Source organism: Phasianus colchicus, chromosome 19, assembly GCF_987193195.1.
Source record: "Phasianus colchicus chromosome 19, bPhaCol1.hap1.1, whole genome shotgun sequence".
In the NCBI taxonomy this organism is placed as follows: Eukaryota; Metazoa; Chordata; class Aves; order Galliformes; family Phasianidae; genus Phasianus; species Phasianus colchicus.
In genome coordinates this window covers 8,977,603-8,996,709 of record NC_143454.1, presented here as the reverse complement: position 1 = coordinate 8,996,709, position 19,107 = coordinate 8,977,603, and the positions used below count along the sequence as shown (strand labels likewise).

The window sequence follows — 19,107 nt, the reverse complement described above, 5'->3', positions numbered from 1 at the left end:
CCCGGGTCAATTTGGGGGTTTGGAGGCTCGTCACGCTTGGATGCGAGCATGTCTCACACTGGGAGGATATGGAGGTGGGAGATGTTGCACCATTTTGGTGGTTAACAATGCTGTGTGCTCATAGGTGACGAGCCAGGATAAGACACCGGTTGTTATTCGTAAGGCCATGGCCAAACACAACTTGGATGGGGACCGGCCTGAAGACTACGAGCTCGTTCAGATCATCTCAGAGGAGAGAGGTGAGAATGGGGCTGGGATTCTCTTCCTGGCCTGGGCTGTGGGTGGGAACAAACTGCCCAGCTGACTCCATCCTTGGTCCCTCCCAGAGCTGAAGATCCCCGACAACGCCAATGTCTTCTATGCTATGAACTCCGCTGCCAACTACGACTTCGTGCTCAAGAAGCGGGGTTTCTCCAAGGGGGTGAAGATCAAACACGGCTCCAGCTCCACCCTGCCCAGGATGAAGCAGAAAGGCCTGAAGATCGCCAAAGGCATCTTCTAGCCTTAGCCCCACTGCCACCCCTCACCGACGGGGCCTTGGGGGCAGGCTGTAGGCAGGCCTGGTGCTGCTGGCAGAGCCAGGAGTGATGCTCGCACACACCAAGAGCCGCTTCGGCGCCTGGCAGCCCTTCCGCCTCTCTCTGCACAAGCTCCCGTTTCAATCAGGTCTTATGTTTTTCTACACAGGAAGGCAGCAGGGAGGAATCTCTCTCTTTTCTTTTTCTTTTTAAACCTTCCACGGTGCGACACTCGTCCAGTCACCGGCCTGCCCAGAGCAGGAGCCCACAGCTCTGCCGTAGGTGCCTTGTGTCCGCGCGAGCCGGGGAGCGGCGGCTTGGAGGGGCCCTTTGTGAGGAGCAGCACATGAGCCACTGCCACGTGAGCTGGGATGGATGCTCCCCTTCTTCGGCACTGGTTTACCCCCACGTCCTTCCCTGGATCACCTGGCATTGCCACCACCGCCTGTCCGTGACCTGGGAGAAGCTGTGCTGGAAAGGATGCAGCCCCACGCCGGTGCCTCATGGACCAAGGGCTGCTGTTGATGACTGGAAGCCTCCACGTGGTCTTGCTCCTCTCCCCAATCCAGCTGCCGGCCCGCGTTCAAACCTGCACCAAAGATCAAATGCCAGTGTCCCTTCTGCAGGCAGGAAAGCTTTGCGTGCACCCCCGTGCCCCCATAGCTGCCAGCCGAGCCAGGAGGAGGAGGAGGAGAGCAGACTGCTGTCCAAATTTGTGTAAATAGAGACCTTGTGTCTGCATGGGCAGGCAAGGAGTCAGAGAGCTGGGGATGCTCCGGCTGCCACCGCCTGACCCACAGAAAGTGCCACTCACCTTGGGCTTTAACCTGACTTTTTCAAACACTGACTATGGGAGAAGCAGTGATGAGACTTCTTTTGTACAAAACAACAAAAAAAAAAGGTTTACTGTTTTTTTTTGGTTTTTTTTTTTGCAATATTTATTGGTTGTAAATAGAAGAGATGAACTTGTACATTTTACTAACCCAGAGTCCCCCGCCGTGCAGCCCAGTCCCTCTCCTGTTCCCCCCCTGCTATTTAAGGCTGCTGGGAGAGATACTCACAGCAGCAGTGTTGCTCTGTCCTGCTCACACAGCACCAACCCCTCTGGCCTCCTCCCTTCCTCGTTTCTTTACCACTAGTCACTCAAGCAGGGGCAGAGACGCTTGTTTTAATGACTGTAGGAAACACTAACCAAAGGGGGGAGTTTTTTTTTCTTTTTGCCCCTGGACCTGCTGGCTCCATTGCATTTGAGCACTTCCTCCCAGCACATCTTTTGTTTCCTGTCTGTCTGTGCTGCTGGTTAAGGGGGGGAAATGTGTTCCCTGCCTCCAGGAGAGAGGCTGGGATGTAGCAACACTGCACAGTGCCACTCAGAGGAGCAGGGCTGGTGGCAGAACCAGATGGAGTGAGGCTCCTTGTTTATGAGCATGGCTGGCATTAGTTCTGCCAGCCCTCTGTCCCCTTGGGTGGCATCACCTGGGTCACTATGCCCACACTGCACATGATGGGAGCCCTTGGCACCCTGACGCAGGGGCTGCCTCCTGCCTCCCACCCTGCCCAGAGCCAGGCCCCTGCCTTTGGGTGCCAGCACTCCTGGGCCTCCCCCTGGCTCCATGCTGCTCTGTGCCTGCCAGCTCCTGCCCACCCCACTGCCCCCCTCCCCTGCTGTTGGTGTCCCCTGGAAGCCCAGCATCACCGGAGGGACTGGCTGTACCATATGTATTTTGTACCACTTCAGTGAAGGAGCACACTGCCCAGTGTGACTTGTATACAGCAATGTAATTAGTCTTTGCAATAAAATGTCAATCCTCAAACATCCCTGCCCTAAAGCAGGGGCTGTTCTGTCTTCCTTCCTGAATTGCTGGCCTGCTCCTAGAGAAAGGGGAATGGATCTGATTGTGGAGGTGGTGCTTGAGCCTGTTACTGTATGGTAACCGTGCTGAGCTTTGTTTTGTGCTTGAACGAAGAAACAAGGCTTTTTTGTTTGCAGGACCAGTGCCTGATTTCAAGCAACTCTGTTCATGTGAATCTGTGTTGTTGAGACTGATGCCTTTTCTGGTAGCATAAATGTGACATCTGATTTACTGGTTTATTTCTTTTTATATTTGCAATGGCCATAAGAGCAAATGCAGTGATCAGTCCTTACATTAAGGAGATAGCAATCTGCTTTGGCTTGAGCCATCATTCCTTCACTGTTCAAGGGCTCATTTCCTAGCACAGCCAGCATGTTTATTTTTTATAATTGCACAGACTTCAGTGGAAACTGCCTGGATGGTGTGGTGCCTCTGGCTGTAGCTATTAAGGGTGAAGCTCCAATAACCAGAATTTCTCTGTGTTTCTACATAGATTACTTTAAAGCTGAGTGTTTTGAAGATGAAAGGGTTATCTTATACAGATGGGGCTGTTAGTGCCATTTCCTGCTAAGTCAGAATTAAGTATCCAAGTAACTGCAGTCTTCCCAGAGAGAAGAATTTCAAAAATAGCTGGGAAATAAGTAAACCCTGACATAAGGTTTCTTTGGCCTTAGGCTAACTGTTGATAACAAGTTTGGTTTTAGGTGTTTTCCTCACATTTCTAAGAGTGCTTATTCTTGGTGCCTGATAATACCTTACCTGGAATTGGAGCACCCACAGCATTAGAACAATTATCAGCTACTAATGATGAACCTTCCACTTGTAACACACTGGGGAATGCACAAGACTTAGAACATGCCAGCAGTTCTTTAATTTCTATAACTGAATGGTAACTTCTTCAAACCATTTTTTTTTAATTTTCCACATGGCCATCAACCCAGACAAGGTGTATTTCTTACAGAGATTTGGGAACATAGTTTCTCCTATTTTAAGGTGTATTGCCAGCTGGTTTCAATTCTCTTTTCTTGAGAAACTGTTGAGCTGCTACAGTAGATACCAGTTGGAGCCTGGCAAGAAACCTGTTATTTCCATGGTGGCAATGTTCTGAAGGCTTACTATCCAACAATTATAAAAATAGAATAATAGAATCACAAGGTTGAAAAGAATCATGTAGTCCAACTGTCCTCCCATCACCATTACTACCACAGCTACTAAACCATATCTCAGAGCACCTCACCCAGACACTGTGTGGGCCATGGTGCCTGAACATCCAGAATGACAGCCATCAGCAGGCACCACAGTCAGTGCAGACAGGTAGTGAGCAACTTAGTGCAAGTTCTGCTCTCACACACCCTGTGTATGGTTACTTAAACATCAGCACTGAAGGAACAAGAGCCAAGAAAATTCTGTCCAGCAGCTACTCACTGAGTTCACACATAGTCTAGGATTTCTGTCTCCATTTCATTTTCACTCCCATCAGAAGGCTTGAAGTCTTCTTCCTCCTCCTCTTCATCATCCTCATCCTCTCCAGACTCATATGCCAGCTGTTCTTTGCCATCTTCACTGCTTGTTGTACTTGAGAAAAGAGCTTAATTAGGAAGAAAGAAAGGAGGACATGATGACATATCTCTTAGTGCAACCTGAAGAAATTTGCAGTAAAGTTCATACATAAAACAATGAGAGTAAGGCAGAAGCCCGAGGATCACAGAAAAGGTTGCACATGTGTAATGGAAATGCTAAGTCAGGGCTTGAAGCAGTGACTGAGCACCTGGTGGGAAGGCATGGCCAACCCAGGGCAGCTCAGGTGTATGCAATGCACTGAGTGACCAGAAGGGCCGGAGCCAGGATCCACCCCTGCCCAGACCTCACTTAAGCACTGGCAATGGAGGCAATGGTATCTTGCTGGAGATCCTGCATACCTGAGGTCTTCCAAAGGTAAGCAGCTTTTTTTCTTTTGTTTCTGTATCCATAGCTGCTGTGTTTGGGCTTGTCCTCATTTACTGCAGCTAAAGACTCTACCATCCTATTATTGTTGTACTTTTTATCACATAGTTTTACAAATCTGAAACCTATGATACTGGAATAGTGAAAAAGAAAACCTCTACTCTTAGCTATTCCTAGTCTCCAACCCATGTCATATGGCAGGACAACAGCCTCAGCTCTCACACTGTAATGCATGAGAGCATGGAACACCAGAGGTGGTGAATACACTGCTACTTCCCCAGCACTGACAGGATCCTAATGCAGTCTCTGTCATCAAATAAGTGGTAATACGCTGCCTGGTATTTTGAGGTTCAAAAGCATCCATACCAGGTCTTGTGGATCTGATTATCTGCTTTATCATCAGGGACATGCTATCTCGCAGATCATCACTAGTCTTTGGAAGGCACCATCCATCCCGCTCCGTGCATTCTGACTCTGTACCATCATTCCGATGGATGATTTTTTGTAGGCTAAAAAGCAACCAAAAAAAAGGTGAAATGTTAGCCTTCTACACTCAGTTGCAGGCTTCAAATAAGACAGACTGTGGCTTACTTTGCTTTCCTTGAGTTGGAAAGCGTATTTGGTTATTCACCTATCATATGGGAAAGGAAGTTTAGGTGAGAAGCCTGTCCTGTTTTTATTCAGAAGCCAAATACCTCTTAAATTTCTGCTCAAGGAGAGTGAAAGTAATGAAGTGGATATAAACAGGCTTTGAAATCTAGTTCTAACAGAGGATTCAGCTGGCAGTGTGTAGTACCTTTCCACGTTCAAGTCACAGAGTTGATAGAACATCTGGCGATAAGGGGGTAAGGCTCCTTCTCGGAAAACATAGACTGATTCCTAAGAGGAAAGATGGAAAGGATTTAATGTGCATTCTGAGGTGTAACAGGGCAACTCTGCTATAATAGCAGAGTACTGAGTAAACAACAAGGCACTTCCTGCACAGATCTGTCCCTAGTCACGAAATACTTGGTATCCAAGCTACAGCTTCATTAGTAGCTTGTTACTGCATATCAGCAGTTTTGTTCTAGCAAAAAGGAAGAAAAAAACCAAACAGGTTCCTATTTAAATATTAATTTTACCCTGCTTGTTTCTGCAGTATGACCTGATAAACACATGGCAATGTTTTGCACTTCATTGCCCTTTAAGTTCTCCAGTTTTCTCAACTGAAACAAAGTGCTCATTGCATTTAAGGCTGGAGCAAAAGTACCAATCCCATGTAAGAAATACACTGACAGAACAGCAGGTGAAGTTCTGTAGTGACATATTCAACTAGCAGCTCTCCAGGTAAACTTTGTGACCTTCATCTCATTCATGTCTCGAAGAGAAACCCGCACCCTTAATGAATTCCAAAACAGAAAACAGTTCCTTTTTACAGTGGTATTTCAATATTCTGGTAAAAGAGTAATGCTTACCTTCAGTTTATACCTGCTGGAGGCAGGCTTTTTTGCACCAGGTGCACCAGGAGTACCAAGTCCCTGCTTCAGATCATGTACACTGACTGTATGACTTACTGAAAGACAACAGAGACCTGATTAGGAACAATTTCACTGTAGCACTGTACTGTTGCCTCCCAGTGTTGATTCAGTGTGGCTGCTCAGCAAAAAGCAGATCAACCCAGCAATTGAACGTGCATGGCTGATTCTTCAGAGATGTTACCAGACAGTAAATCAGTCGTAGGAAATGTGTGAGTTCTAATTTTGGCTCAGCTGGAGCACAGGGAGACTTCTCACTACCTGAGAGTAAGATGGAGTAAAACAAAGAAACAGAAGAGTCAGACAGCCCTTCAGCTGGCACGACATACCTGGCTTTTTGACAGTGATGGGCAGGCTGTAGTTATATGTGCTGCGTTTTGCTTTCACTGGCATATCATTAGGGGTGTAACCTAGAGGTGAGAAAAGAAAACCAATCGTGAACTGAGGATAAGCATCCCACAGGACATGCCCAGCTCAGTAACAGAAGTGCTGGACTACTGTGTGAAATGAAGGCTGATTTTTGGGATATGCTGACTTTTGCAAGATAGAGAGAAGTATCAGATAAAACCTTTTTGGTTGAAAAGAGGGGAAGATGTGATCTGATCATAATAACGAGATGTCAGCTCTCTCAAGCACTTATTATATGACCTCAGAAAGTCCTTTCCCTCAACTTGCTCTGTACAAAATCACAGCAAAGGAAACCTATGTTCCACGGCCTGAGTCCTGGTGTCCTGCATATGCAAGCAACAGAATTTACTGTTTAGTGCTTCCCCTGAGCAAGACGGTCTGCTGACACACACTTGGGCTCTGAATGCATGGAAAACCAAAGTCAGACAGCTGTTTGTAAGGTTTGAAATATGCCAAATGAGGGAAGAAATACTGCTTAGTATAAAATAAAGTTTAAAGGAGTTCGTGGAAGAACTACAGGAAGGAATGAACTCAAAAGATGCACTCTCCATCAGAGCAAAAGAGTTTGAAAACAAACAAAAATAAAAGAACTACAAGGATTAACCATACAGCAGAGGTGGTTTCTGTGGGTCAGACCCTTTTACCATATTTCATTCCACAGCGAATTCGGAAGTCCAGTACTTGATAAATCTTTGCTTCAGGGTGTTTTCTAGGGTCATACCCAAACCTAACCCATAAGCTCCTCCAAGGACCTGTTATCTGTGTAAACAAATAGGAGGGACAAGTTGCAAATATAGTTGTATTGCAGTTTCTTAGAAAATTCTAATGTTTTCCTGCACTGTCCAAATCTATTTCCTTACCAGTTCCTTCATCACGTTCTACAGCTAGTATTTACATACCAAAACTGGGCAACATACTGAAGCCCAAATATTTGTGTGCCTTTAAAAATAATCTGCAAGGTTACAAGAATCTGTTTGGAAAGAAATCTGCTATCGTTGCCAGATGGACAATCAATGGACAATCAGTTTGAATGCCTGACTGTACAACAAAGTAGACCAGATCCAACAGAGCTAACAGCTGCTGAATCCTCCATGGTTATAACTTCTGTTCAAGAGGAAGATTTACTTTCCCTCTTCCTCTTACATTAAGCTCAGCTAGGACCTCAGAAACTGCAGAGAGCAAGGAACACCCAGGTGATCCACCCATGCTTTCTGCTAACTGAGACAGGAACAAGGGCAGATACACAGACTTACCATGTAGTAGGCCAAACAAGGCAACAGAAGTTTCAACTTGTCTGGATGGACGCTGATATTTGCTTTAACTGCATTTCGAGACCAGACTGGACGAACCTCAAAGAGCTAAAATAATACATAATAACTTCAGATACATGCCCCACATTCAATTGCTTGACTTGATGGTGTCATGCCTTGACAGATTTTTATCCCACCCATTATTTACAAGAAGTGCAGCTGTTCTGGACACCAAACATTCTAGTATCCTGAGAAGTATAGCCCCTCTCATTTGAAGGATCAGAGAACAGAAAAAGCAAACGTGTTGTTTGCCAAGATTTCAAATGGCAGCTGATAGTGAACAAGAATCAAACCCAATGGCCTGGATTTGGAATCCTGGTGTAATTCAACAGACCACACCATCCTAATTATCTTATACACAGAACGTCACAATCACAAAATCTACAGAGGAGCCAGCAAGTACTTAGGATTGCAGCCATCTTCTGGGAAGTCAAAGAAAAGGGCTGAATGCAGTCCTTTCCTACACAGCACACCAGGGCTGAGTGCCCAGCACACCTCAGGAACATGGCACGTACTTTTCTCAGCTCTTCCTCCACCTTCCTATCCACAGGATTGGTGCACACTTTCTTCCAGGCCTGTGCAGCAGCATCCAGTGGTTTGGTTGGCACTTCATCATCAAAGTTCACAAAGATGGCATTGTTGGGGCGCCGGGCCCTGCTGAGGCCAATGAGGTTCTCAGCTGATACCTGGGGATTGTTGTAGCCATCCCTACGAGACAGGGCAGAGGACTGAGTTTGCTGTCTGCCTATGGCACACACAGGCATGTGGATTTCACGGGAACATGCAAAAATGAAGTTTGTTTTCCAGATGACTGAGGAGCAAGGATCAAGCTGTATGAGCAATGGGTTTTACTTTGGCTGCAGCTCCTTGTGGATTTTGGAATCATGTACTTGTAACCACGACAGACTTTTGCAAAACTACCGAGGAAGGGAAATTCAATTTAAAAAAACACCATAAAAATGGCCAAACTACCTCTGATGAAAGAGATCCCCTGTGCTACCTGAGAGAAATCCCACAGGCAGTTTATCACTTATTTGTATGACGTGGATTTGTTGCACAACAGGCTGCACATCCTCTCCTTGCTCCACTGTAACTCTTGGAGTTCAGCAGGGTACAGGAACAACATAACATGGAAATGCAATTGTTAAGATCTTTTTTTGCCCTACATGCTGATAAAGGATTGTAGTGAGAAAAACAAAAGCTGTTTCTTGTGGGAGATCTCACAGAATGTTCTTCTGGCACAAATGACCAGAGGCCTGAAGGGAACAGATCCAGCGGATGTGGTCAGAGGAACATATGGCATTGACTCCTCATGGCCTCCACACAGCTCCAGCCCATGGGAAGCAGGCAGAAAGACACACTTGTGCATCCCATGCTACATGTTGATTCCTGCAGGAAAAAGTATCACTTCTACTGAGCACTCAGTAGCAAAAACTAATGAAATGCACGAGCCATGTATTTAATGCTGGCCTGATGCTATAAGAGCATAGATCCTCTAACAGCACTGATGTGAGAATGGATTCGATTCATCTTCATATGATGAAAAAGGAAACCTTAACTTGAAGGTTTGCCTGTTAGAAGTATATATCAAAGCAGAAAAATGTGTCACTGTCTTTCCATTCAAGAAGCAACATGGACTATTTATTATAATGAGAAAGGGCACTAACCGGTGTTGGACATCTGGCCGATAGAAATAGTCAACAGGAGTGTCCAGTCGTGAGAAAATTGGTGGAGGGATGTACAGAGGTAATTCCCTATTGAAAAATTCTTCCTTCTCTGGCTTGAGCATTAGGACTTTGTCATACATGGAGGTTTGTTTGCCATCAGGACCAGAATGCATCGCTAGGTACTGGAAATCTGACATTCCTATGGGAAACAAGTCATACAGAATCATAGAATTATACGAGTTAGAATGCTGTGAAGTGTATTGTGAAGATAATGCTTCTCCCAATGCTCAGCTTTCAGGAGCAGGAGTCTGACAGGTCTATGCAAAGGTTTATACAGAAAGGAGGCTGTAATAGGTGTGATTTCCCTTCCAGCCTTAAAAGGAAACCTTTCTCTTTCCCATCAGCCTTTAAGCCTCGAGGGCTCCATCAAAAGAGGGGTGGCCAGCATGGACAAGGAGGTGATTGTTCCCCTCTACTCTGCTCTTGTGAGGTCCCATCTGGAATACTGCATACAAGTGTGGAGCTCCCAGTACAAAAAAGACAGGGAGCTGTTGGAGAGGGTCCAGAGGAGGGCCACAAAGATGATCAGGGGACTGGAGCACCTCCCCTATGAGGACAGGCTGAGGGAGCTGGGCTTGTTCAGCCTGGAGAAAAGAAGGCTGCGGGGTGACCTCATTGCAGCATTCCAATACCTAAAGGGAGCCTACAGAGGGGAGGGGAATCAACTCTTTGAAAGGGTAGATAACTGCAGAACAAGGGGAAATGGTTTTAAGTTGAGGGAGGGGAGATTTAGGTTGGACATCAGAGGGAAATTCTTTACAGAGAGAGTGGTGAGGTGCTGGAACAGCTGCCCAGAGAGGTTGTGGATGCCCCGTCCCTGGAAGTGTTCAAGGCCAGATTGAATGGGGCCCTGGGCAGCCTGGTCTAGCATTAAATGAGGAGGTTGGTGGCCCTGCATGTGGCAGGGGGTTGGAACTTCGTGATCCTTGAGGTCCCTTCCAACCCAGGCCATTCTGTGATTCTGTGACAAAAATACAAGCATTACCTTGAAATTTGTAAACCGTCGTGACGATCCCCATAATTTCCATTTCAAACTGCACGTCCTGCTCCTCCGCACCCATCCGCTTCCTCCTGGTCTTCCTCTTCACCTTCAGCAGCATGGCAGAGGCGGGGAAGCGGTTGGCACACACGGGATGGCAGTAGGGGTCCTTGGGGCGGAAATACAGCTCCAATCTTTTGCCGGGGTCGGCGTAGATCTGCGTCACAGACGGCACACCGTCAGCTCCACACCTTCACATCGCCCCGGAGCCTGGAAGGCCTTCCTTCCCACCGCCTCCAGCACAGCGCCGGACCGCCCCGATCCCCCGCGTAACCCGCAGCCCGCCTCCCTCACACGCGGCCTCCGGCAGCCCCTCACCCGCGACACCCCTTCCTCTCCTCCCAGAGTCCGCAGCATCGCGCCGACATCCCGCACCAGCCCCGGATATTCCACGCACACCAAGCGCGGCGCTCTGGGCAGCTCCAGCACCCCCGAGCCTCGCTCCGTGCGCTGCCCGTCCGCCGCCATCGCTGCCCGGTCCGTCCCCCAATCCGTTCCCGGTCCGTTCCCCGTCCCTTCCCCACAGCTGCAGCGCAATGGTTCCGCCGCACGAAGGTTCCGGGCCGCCCTTTGGTTCTACGGCGCGCTGTGCTTAAAGAAGTGTGAGCTCCTGCTTGCAGGACGCCTACCATTGCAATCATGAGTTAAAACATTTTCACAAGAGATCTGGTCTCCAAGAAATTAGTTATTTCTCACTCCCACCATCCAGGAGAGCAGGGCTGAATTCAGTACCTCGGAATCAACTTGAGGAAAGCTCAGGAGCAGCAGCAACAGCAAGAGATGGTGAGTTCACACAATCACTGAATGTCCTGAGTTAGAAGGGATCCATCAAGATCATTGAGGCCAACTCCTGGCTCTACACAGGGCCATCCAAAAATCAGACCATGTGCCTGAAAGTGTTGTCCAGATGCGTAGGCACAGTTGTGCCCACGTCCCCTTCCCTGTAGTTTCGGCACCCATCCTGGCTCCCTGCTAACCCTGGTGTCCCTTGCTGTCTCTTGCTGTCTCCCAGTGTGTGATACAGAGCACCCTTCCCTATCTCAACACCACCACGGGGTTATGCACCTCCATCTCTATCCTCCTTTTGTTCTCTCGTTGTTCAGCCTTCCCCAGAGATTGAGGGTGCAAAACAGAAGGGTTGGTCTCCTCAACGACTGATGCTGCTTCTCGGGCATCCTGTATCCACCGCTGCACCCTATTCATCCCATAGCCGACGCTGTCCCCGGAGCATCCCGTACGCGGCTCCGGCAGGCGCTGGCAATGGGCCGCTCTCATAGCGCCCCCTGGCGGGCACAGCGCGCACTGCAGCGGAATCTTCCCAGATAAAGAACGGAAAGCAGCTGGTGAAGTTCTGGTGAGTTCTGCACAGATGAGTTCTAGTTTCTCTGGCCTTGGGCTTCACGTTGGTCACGTGGCTTTAAGTGTTTCTCTCCACGTTTTTAAGAATATTTTCAGTGTTTGTTCTTGGTGTCTAATGCCTGAGCAGAAATTTTTACCCAAAAGTAGAGTGCCTGCAATGTCTTTCCTTTTCTCCTAGTTCTCTGCTTGCATTACATTTGTAAGACCACAGCTGTCTTTGAAATTTCCTTTCATTCCTCACTGAACAAATCAGATTGTGCTCACTGAACGCTGGAAAATTACTAAGTGGAAACAGATGAAGAGTAAATACCCTTTGATACGGCTGCCACGGTGCTGCATGCAGCTGGCCATGGGCATGGGGAGGATGTTGATATGGGACAAAGTTGTGAGCATCCACTGTGTTGTAAAGTTGGGAATAGCTCCAGGCACAAATCCTGGGTGACAAATCCTGATCCTCTCCTTAATTCCTCAGTTTGGAGCTGTAGCTCACAGCTTAGCTTGGTTTTTGTGAAGCAGAGACTTGTGGTCATAAACCAGTGCAGAATAACCTCCTCACATTTATTATTATTATTATTAGTTAGTTAGTTAACTGGGCAACAGTTCTCTAAGAGATTTGTGTGCATATATTACAACTGTAATTATCTATTAGATGTTTGTTATTAGTGTGGATGATTAGAATCTGGCAATATCCAGAGGTACAGATCAGGACTGGGTTTGTCCTGATAGGGATCATGCAAGGCACAAGGAAAAACAAACCTTGAACCAATGATGCATTTATGCATCATTGTCAGGAGAATGTGCTTTGCTGAGAGACTAGATGCTGCTTCCTGCTAACTGTAATATTAGGGAGTAAACCATTATGACAAAGACATTCAGAAGCCAAAATCCCTCAGTTGCAAACAAGCCTTTAATGAACTTGGTCTGTCTTTAAAAGGTGGTTTTGCTTGGGTTTTCAGCAGCTCCACAGTCTAGGACGTGCTGGCAACCTGTGGCAGATTTAGATAGACCAAATTCCAGTAGTTCACATATGGGGTTCTCAGATTCTGTTTCACTGAATTATAGTTTATGTTATTGTTGATTTCCAGGTAGTAACCACCCTCAGTGGTGTAGGCTGGCCAGGTAACAGGCACCTCTGAATTCCCACTGTTGGGGTCACTGGGAAAAAAGAAATAGAAATTTATTTTTATCATGGCAGATTTGTGTTCTCTGCAGATCTTATCTGTGCTCAAGCGAGGTTTTAAGTGAGTGCAAGGAGAGAGTTTGAAATTTAGACAGGTGATAGCAATTCTGCCTGCTAGGAGCAATTTGCCAACCTGCATTCTCCCCCTTTGGTTCCCACTAGCACTGCCCCTCGCTGCACACAGCAAACTGAACTCCTGCCCCAACGTCATCAGAAAGTTTAAGCAGAGATCACAAGTTCTGAAAACGCTTCTGCTGTTCCCAGGTGTTCTTTGGATGAGGAAGGCTCAGAGCAAACTCTACCACTGGGAGACATAGAGCCAGGTTTGCAAAAGTCCAGAAGGCACCCTGCTTTTGAGAATTGCTTCTGAGAAGTTAATAGACAAAAGCAACAGGTTGAAGTGCTGCAGCAAGCTGCAGAGGTGAAACCAAAATCACTTACCCAGTCTTGGCAAAATTGGTCCAATAAGCAATCATGGCAGATGAGACTTTCCTGTGCTTGGGCAGGTAGCCTAGAGGGGTGGCAAAGGGTTTCCCAAACACGTACTGCAAGTCATCAGCGTGGTCTGCCCCTACCCAGCTTGGATAGATGGGCATTCGAGATGGCTGGGAGAACAAATAGCTGTATGTCTTGCCACTCCTGGGGAAATAAAATAGACTTGATAAACAACTGTGAGTGGAGAGCAGGAAAAGGAGTGTGGATTTGTAACTATGCTCCAAACACTGGTGGAGCCCTTCATGCTGAGAGTAGCATTTTGGTTCTCAAACAACTCTGAGCTCCTACCAATGCTGTGCTCCTCACCGGGCATTCTGATGGTGCAGGTTTAGTGTCCACTGCGTGGGAATCAGAAAAATGTAGTCAGTAGTCAGGTCCACCACTGTTTTCTTCATGACTTGTTGCTCTGGGTTGTCACCCCACGACTGTGTGTAGAGATCATACGTCAGGTTGGCTCCTCTCTCACCCCTGTCCGCAGTAAATCCTTTGACCAAGTTAAAGAATTCACTCCTGAAAAGACAAGAGGTATGAACTAATTAAGGACCAGCAGCTCGAAGAGGAGTGTAGAACTTGTCCCAACCCCCTTTGATGTTCACATCCAACCTCTGTGGTTGGCAACTGTTTGGTGAAGTAAAAGCCAGGAGTTTCAATCCAGGTCTTAGATGGAGAGCAGGCAATCCAGAACTTTCTCAGCAGAACCGCTGAGAAAGGCCATAAGCTCTTTTAGTCCTGAAAGAGGGGTCTTATGGGCCAGGCACCCAGCCTTTCTGCATGAACACACTTCACACAGAGAGCATCAGGGCTGCCAAGCTTGTCTCTACTGCTGAGTGCAGGGGAACCTTAAAGATATTTGGGAAGGCCGCACCACTAAACTAGATCTTTTCCTTGAAGGCTCTGGGCTTGGCAACACATGCCTTGGGCACCCCAGCTTGGAGTGACATCCTGTGCTGAAGATAGTGCCCCTTCCAGTCTTTGGTGTTTGGGAATATGTTACAGTTCCTCTTGATAAGGGTTTTAGGAATGTCCTCTTACGGAGTGATTTTCTGAAATGGACGGTTGATAGCAGGTAAATCAATGCCAGCAAAGAAATGTCCATCCATGTTATTGACCCCAGCAATGTAGTCAATGTCAGCAGCATTGGCAAAGAGGTTCTCTGGCATGTCAGGGAGGAAGTCTCCATCCACAACAGGAGTGATGGAGAGTGTATGAACCAGGGGACCTGCAGAAGGAGGCAAAACCAGAATCTGTTAGGAGCATGGAAAAAGCAGATGTGTGGCCTGGCATATCATATTGCTTAAGGAAAAAAATAGAAGGAAGTTGTCAGTTTGTTGTTGTCTGTAAGCTGTATTCCAGAATTCCTCTTGCTGGTTTCATGAAACATTGCAAAACAGAAAGCTACTTGTTCTGGAGCCAAGGCACAACCCCTAGACAATTGATCTGCCACCATTGCCATTGCACAACCAACAGCATTCACTCAGCACAGTGTGCACCTGTCTGTGGAAGAGTGACTGCCAAATCTGTCATTGTTGTCCCCTTACTGAATGACACAAGCACTGCTTAAATACTTCTGGCAATCACCCCAGTACCCCTTTGAAGGCTTAGTGAACCTTTTGTGCATGGAAGATGCAACATAGGCTGGGGGACATACCAGGCAGGGAGATGAGTTCCATGTGGAAGGCCAGTGTCAGGGATTTGGGGTCAGTGGCACGGATGCAGTTGGCCAAGACTGTGGTGTTATCTGTGGGGCAGCCCACTTGCTCTCCAATCTGCAGAAGGAGAGAGAGACAAAGCTCATGGCATTACTCTCTGAAGCCATGCCGCATTCCCAGCTTCCCAGAGGAGAGCTTGGTTTTAATCTCAAAGATTCATGTTTCCAAAGCTCTGTGTTTGGCAGCATGGCTCCTGCTAAATCCCATACTTGCTATGCTCTCTTCTATGAAATCTCATACCCTCAAGTAAGACTTCAGCTTCAGGATTGCTGCCTGGAGTGACACAGCCACGGTCCAGCCAGCCCAGGTAGGTGTGCAGGCCACCTACTGTCCCATGTACCAGCCTCCCTCTGTAGGTTGGGGTCCCTCTGCAGAGGTGCATGTTACCTTTTTAGCCCAAGGAAGTGGGTCCTTTTGGATGGCCCAGCTGCACAAGCTGACACCACTTTGGCTGATGGCTCTCTTGAACAGACCTGCATTCTTTGGAGAAAGTATCTGCAGTACAAAATAGAAATAGGAAGGTTTCATTCATGAAATCATGAAGAAACAATTACATGCCAGAGCTGGCTGATCCCCCTCACAATTTGTACACAAGGTCCAGGGAAGGAGCCAGCTCTTGTGATACTTAAGACTCAGTAATTGAAGTTTAAAGGTGATATGGTGACAAGGAGAGAAGAGGAAAGCAAGGGGATATGGCATGCGTGGAGGAAAGCATCAGAGTGCCAAGAGGGCTGTTTTTCCCATTTGCGGAAATGAGAAGCAGCTATAGTGTAGTCTAACAAGGACAACAGACCTGCAGGGAGACACTAGCACCACCAGCTGACTCCCCAAAGATGGTGATGTTGTCTGGGTCGCCTCCAAAGGCCTTGATATTCCTCTTTACCCAGGCAATAGCCATGTGCTGGTCCTTCAGCCCATAGTTCCCTGAGCAACAGAAGGTACCCACCATTCAGTCAGGGCACAGCCAAAGGTGGGGAGTTGGGCAGGGTCCCCTAAGAGGAAGCAGCTGTAGTACCTGGCATGTTTTCATCTCCAGTGCTGAGGAAGCCTAGGGGCCCCACACGATAGTTGAGGGTCACCACAATCACATTGCCCCGCACAGCAATCTCCTCACCATCATAGAGGTAGTTGTCAAGGAAGTTGGCTCCTTGACTCCCTCCAAGAAGGAAGGCACCTCCGTAGATCCAGACCATCACTGGCAAGTTGGTGGAGACTAGGAGGTGAGGAGGAAAAAGCAGTGTGAACCACTACACAGCCAGAAGGTGCTACCTACTTTCATGTCCATTCACTGAGCATTGCTCCACTTGGGTATGGACCTACTGGGGCTGACACAAATGCCCCTGTCATCTTCATTGTCATCTTACCCCACCTCAGGAAAAGCATATCCAGGACAACAAACCTGTATGGGTTTTTCCTATTGGCTGACATCCCATGCAGATTACTCTCTTTCCTTGACAAGAAAAGTACTTTTGTATCTCTACTAGAGTGTAGGACAGTTATTTGTCCAGAAAGGGTTGTCTCCAATTCAATGACATGATGCTTTGTGATAGTCTATGGCCAAGAAAATCTCTGCTCTGTAGATAAGGCTGCAACTCCCAGTGGGATGCAGCTGAGGAACAGTGGCTGAAATCCCTCCTTCCCTTCCCACTGGAACCAGTGCTTCTGTGCTTGCTCATTATGGAAGCATAGCTGTTGAGGGATGCCCCAAAGCAGTTTATCCACAGAAGGCAACTGAGAATCTCCTCCTCAGGTCTCTGCCAAATACATACCCTCTCTCCTCCCTTGAGGGATCCAGATGTTCAGATAGAGACAGTCCTCCTTCCCACGGACATCAGTTTGTGTAAGCGTCGTCTGCATGCAGCGGTTTTTAAAACTTTTTGCTTTCAGCGTTCCTGAGAGAAGAAAGGGAATACAACAGGTCCTGCTTAGAGGTGTCAGCTCTTTTGTTGTAGGCTCTGTCCACCCACCTTCCCCTCCTGTAAGTCCAGCAGAGGCAGCAAAGCCTCCCCATCCACTGTTACTGAAGGAGTGGGACCCTTTCCTGTGTGAACTAGCTCCTGCCAGCAATGGACAAAAGAGACAGAAGTTAAACAAAATAAACCCAAAGCTCAATCTTACCTTCCCAGCCAGGATGAGGTTGGGGGTCTTGCAGTGTCTTTGGTGGGGCAGCAAAAGGGATCCCTCTGAAGATATCCACATAGCTCCCAAAGAGTCCCCGCCGTTTACTCTCGCCTTCCACAAAACCTCCCTCGGTGAGCACCACACCCAGCTAAACCATAGAGAAGAAAGTAAATCCCTTGCAATCCTTTACGGCTGAGGCTTCTCATGTTGCCAGCACCCGCACCTTCCCCTGGCTGGAGGATCCCCCAACACAAAGCGACTCACAGCCCGTCTCCCCATCCCTGGGATTCCTTGTGGGAAGCCCACAGGTCACTGCTGCCAGAGATGTGCCCACGCCAATATCCTTCATGTTGCCCTTTGGAGCAGACAGCCAGCAGCAATTTCTCTGCTTTTCCATATGTACGTGGTAGACTGTGAGAACCTACAGCCTTAAGATTTAAACCAAGCCAGATCTGATAAAGAACTGTGCAGGGCACTTTTGTGAAGACACCAGTGAGAGCCTTTTCAAGAACAATACCCTGCTTTTGCTGTCACTGTTTGCAGGCCTTTCTCATGAGCTCCAGAACAGACATTGGAGAAATTTGCTCATTCGGGCAAGAACAGGCAAAAAGTCTTACCAAGCTGTAAGCAATGCCTCTGTACTTACTGTTGCAGCCTGTGCTACCCCGAGGCAGCAGCACAAGGCAAAGCTCAGAATCGCCCAGCGAGCCATGATGTGCAGCTGAGGAGCCTGCCTGCAAACGCAGGCCAACGTATGTATATATAGGTAGCACTGCAGCTGTGTGTCAGTTTTTGCTCTGAGTTGTGCTGCGTAAGTCCTTGTACGTCAATAGGCCTTGTAAATAGGCCAAGGCTAAACCATGGCTGAGGTAGGCTGGTGTCACAGTGTGGGAGCCTTGCAGGTGTTGCTTCTAATGGGATGAAGGCCACCCACGTGTAGGGAAATATCTCAATCTGACAAAACTCAGATAGTGAAAGAGAATTGAACGCAATGGCCTGGATTTGGGATCCTGGTGTAATTCAACAGGTTACACCACACTAACAGTATTATACACAGAACTTCACAATCACAGAACCTACAGAAGAGCCAGCAAGTAGGACTGCAAAAATCTTCTGGGAAGTCAAAGAAAAGGCTGCATGCTGTCTTTTCCTACACAGCACACCAGGGCTGAGTGCCCAGCACACCTCAGGAACGTGGCACGTACTTTTCTCAGCTCTTCCTCCACCTTCCTATCCATAGGATTGGTGCACACTTTCTTCCAGGCCCGTGCAACCAGTGGTTTGGTTGGCACTTCTTCATCATCGAAGTTCACAAAGATGGCATTGTTGAGGCAGAGGAATGGGTTTGCTGTCTGCCTATGGCACACACAGGCATGTGGGTTTCATGGGAACGTGTAAAAATGAAGTTTGTTCTCCAGATGACTGAGGAGCAAGGATCAAGCTTATGAGCAATGGGTTTTACTTTGATCTCAGCTCCTTGTGGGTTTTGGAATCACATACTTGTAACCTGTAACTTAAAGGCTTTTGTGACACTGAGGAAGGGAAATTCCAGTTAAAAAAACAACACCATCAAAATGGCCAAACTACCTCCAGTTGTCTGATGAAAGAGTTATCCTGTTCTACCAGAGAGAAACCCCCCAGGCAATTGATTGCTGACTTGTATGAGATGGATTTGTTGAACAAAAGGCTGCACGCTTCTGTTTTTGCTCCACTGTAACTCCTGGAGTTCAGAAGAGGACAGGGACAATGTAAGATGGAAATGCAGTTATTAATTTTTTTTTTTCCCCTCTAAATGCTGATAAAGGAGTGCAGTGAGAAAAACAAAAGCTGTTTCTTGTGGGAGACGTCACAGACTGTTCTTCAGGCATAAGTGACCATGGGCCTGGAGGGAACAAATCTAGTGAATGTGGTCAGAGGAACATATGGCATT

The 19,107-nt window shown here is 47.6% G+C and overlaps 3 protein-coding genes across 12 annotated transcripts in view; 1 reads left to right on the top strand and 2 right to left on the bottom strand.

Moving 5' to 3' along the window:
* The window catches only part of RALGDS (ral guanine nucleotide dissociation stimulator), a 39,467-nt gene extending 37,135 nt beyond the window's left edge, over nucleotides 1-2,332 (top strand). For all 9 annotated transcript variants that reach the window (XM_090121646.1, XM_090121643.1, XM_090121644.1 and 6 more), the window contains exons 17-18: nucleotides 125-239; nucleotides 327-2,332. In XM_090121646.1, the coding sequence (XP_089977772.1) occupies nucleotides 125-239; nucleotides 327-502 (291 nt within the window). In that variant the 3' untranslated portion in view covers nucleotides 503-2,332. The remainder of the gene's footprint in view (nucleotides 1-124; nucleotides 240-326) is intronic.
* GTF3C5 (general transcription factor IIIC subunit 5) lies at nucleotides 1,428-11,110 on the bottom strand. 2 transcript variants are annotated; one of them, XM_031601789.2, is made up of 11 exons: nucleotides 10,711-11,110; nucleotides 10,260-10,470; nucleotides 9,215-9,413; nucleotides 8,063-8,255; nucleotides 7,491-7,595; nucleotides 6,882-6,996; nucleotides 6,159-6,239; nucleotides 5,770-5,867; nucleotides 5,112-5,194; nucleotides 4,682-4,824; nucleotides 1,428-3,959 (listed from the first exon to the last, which is right to left on the bottom strand). In XM_031601789.2, the coding sequence occupies exons 2-11, from the start codon at nucleotides 10,372-10,374 to the stop codon at nucleotides 3,802-3,804; spliced, it is 1,290 nt and encodes a 429-aa protein (XP_031457649.2). In that variant the 5' UTR covers nucleotides 10,375-10,470; nucleotides 10,711-11,110; the 3' UTR covers nucleotides 1,428-3,801. The 2 variants fall into 2 exon arrangements, with proteins under 2 accessions (XP_031457649.2, XP_031457648.2); XM_031601788.2 differs by having other exon boundaries at nucleotides 10,632-11,104.
* Nucleotides 11,111-12,381: 1,271 nt separating this feature from the next.
* Nucleotides 12,382-18,750, bottom strand: CEL (carboxyl ester lipase). The gene is made up of 11 exons (XM_090121327.1): nucleotides 18,383-18,750; nucleotides 17,175-17,325; nucleotides 16,826-16,948; nucleotides 16,072-16,269; nucleotides 15,850-15,980; nucleotides 15,444-15,551; nucleotides 14,996-15,113; nucleotides 14,380-14,566; nucleotides 13,654-13,857; nucleotides 13,294-13,491; nucleotides 12,382-12,827 (listed from the first exon to the last, which is right to left on the bottom strand). The coding sequence occupies exons 1-11, from the start codon at nucleotides 18,413-18,415 to the stop codon at nucleotides 12,641-12,643; spliced, it is 1,638 nt and encodes a 545-aa protein (XP_089977453.1). The 5' UTR covers nucleotides 18,416-18,750; the 3' UTR covers nucleotides 12,382-12,640.
* Between the last annotated feature and the right edge of the window lie 357 nt (nucleotides 18,751-19,107).